The following is a 1,825-nucleotide window of genomic DNA, read 5'->3' as shown; positions in this document are numbered from 1 at the left end:
AGAGACAGGATATTTCTAACTTTAGAGATGTTGCACAAATGGAAGAAAGTCACAGAGGAAACATGATCAGCGTCAATACTCAGTACAGATGTGGACACAGCATCTGTCAAAGTCTCTGCCTGTTAAAATCTTGGATATGAAGCTTTCATGGAGCCCAGCTTTGGTTCTCCTCTCTGTTATTTCAGGTAAACTGTGGCTGATCTGCTGCTAACTTCACAGAAACTCTGAATGTGACTGAGATCTTACCCGCTGAGTTTCCTGTGTTCTCCAGCAGCTTTCTGACTTGTTCCTGTCCTCCATCTTTGTTGTTGAACAGGTGAATTCTCCATGAAAACCTTTTTACAACATCTGGAAGTGAACTTGTTTTGTTCTGTAAAATATAATTGTCCAATGACATCTTCAGTTCATCTCCACCTGTGAAGAGCAGGTAACATTTCTCCAGCCTGTGAGGCCCGATCACTCTGCTCGCTGCATCCACGGCCCTGTGGTCCTCCACAGTGAACCGACCCACTCTGATCACCAGCAGGAAGAGAACAGGTCTGGAGTCCTGCAAGACATACTGACAGAAGGTCTGGACCTGCTGCTCTGATCTTAATATGTCTGGAGTGTCGATCACTGAGACCTGCCTCCCAAAAACAGTTCCTGATTCCACAGAAATGAGGCTGGTCACTGGTCTGAAGGACAGTTTGGACTCAAACACTTCTCGTCCTAGGATGGTGTTTCCTGAAGAACTTTTACCAGCTCCAGCTTTTCCCAAGAAGATGATGGAGAGATGATCCTCCATCAGAGACCTGCAGGAGATGGTGAATGGTAAATGGACTGATTCTTATATAGCGCTTTTCTACTCTCCTGGAGTACTCAAAGCCCTTTATTCACCCAATTACACACATTGACACAAGCACCGTTTTTGCGGCTTGTCAGTGCTTTCTAACAAACACTGTGGTGATTGTGGTGGTGCTATCACAGTACTTTAAGGTTTGGGCTTCACCATATTACTGTCATATTACTCTGTAGAAGTCTACCTGTTACGCTATACCACAGAGTACAGATAATAATTAAAGAGGCTTTGATAAAAGTACAAATATACAATAGCACAATACTCAAACAGCAGCTTAACAAGGTCCAAGTCACGTGTTTGGGAAGCTGGACATCCTGATGAGAAACAGGGTAGAGGCTACAAGAGCTCAAAGCTGGAGACCCAGAGGTGACAACACACTGGGACCAGCAGATGCTAGAAAAGGGCAGTGGAACTGAAGTATTGGTGAAATATACTGGTACTTCGCTTTTTACTACAAGCCTCATGTATCCAATCACACATACAGGAGCTGTTTTACTCCTACAGATGAGCACTTTATCACAAAGCAGTGCAGGTAGAGTGAAGCCTTCCCTCATGGAGAAGAAGGCTAGGAGCCAAAGCAGCACAGAGCTCTGTAAACTGAGGTACAGCATAACGTCCATCACCGAAGCTCTAGAAACTGGTTAACAAAGGCTCACAGCTCTGACAGGCTGGAGAGAAAAGAACTAATGGCCTGTTCTCCACAGATCCATCCACACTGTACTCTCAGCTACATGACAAGAAAACAGAATGAGGAATACTAGGAGCACATCTGGGAGCACGCATTCTCACACAACCCCAGCATCAAGTGCCTTATAGACCTAAAAACAGAGCACAGCCAGAACTCATCATCAGAGCATCACCGAGGCAGGCCTCCAACATCGAGTCTCTGGACAGAACCAGGACCTGACATGATGCACACCTACTGGCTGAGGAGCTATCCAGACTTGCTAACACAGGGCAGAACTCCTTTTTTTTTTTTTTTTTTTT

The 1,825-nt window shown here is 45.2% G+C and overlaps 1 protein-coding gene across 1 annotated transcript in view; it reads right to left on the bottom strand.

Moving 5' to 3' along the window:
* Positions 1 to 181: 181 nt before the first annotated feature.
* LOC102193085 (GTPase IMAP family member 5-like) overlaps positions 182 to 1,825 on the bottom strand; it is a 7,816-nt gene continuing 6,172 nt past the window's right edge. Inside the window, exon 2 of the mRNA XM_005755028.1 lies at positions 182 to 791. Within this exon, the coding sequence (XP_005755085.1) occupies positions 182 to 784 (603 nt within the window). The 5' untranslated portion in view covers positions 785 to 791. The remainder of the gene's footprint in view (positions 792 to 1,825) is intronic.

Source organism: Pundamilia nyererei, unplaced genomic scaffold, assembly GCF_000239375.1.
Source record: "Pundamilia nyererei isolate P.nyererei 1_Seehausen unplaced genomic scaffold, PunNye1.0 scaffold00844, whole genome shotgun sequence".
NCBI classification, from domain to species: Eukaryota; Metazoa; Chordata; class Actinopteri; order Cichliformes; family Cichlidae; genus Pundamilia; species Pundamilia nyererei.
This window is presented reverse-complemented; position numbering and strand designations above follow the sequence as displayed.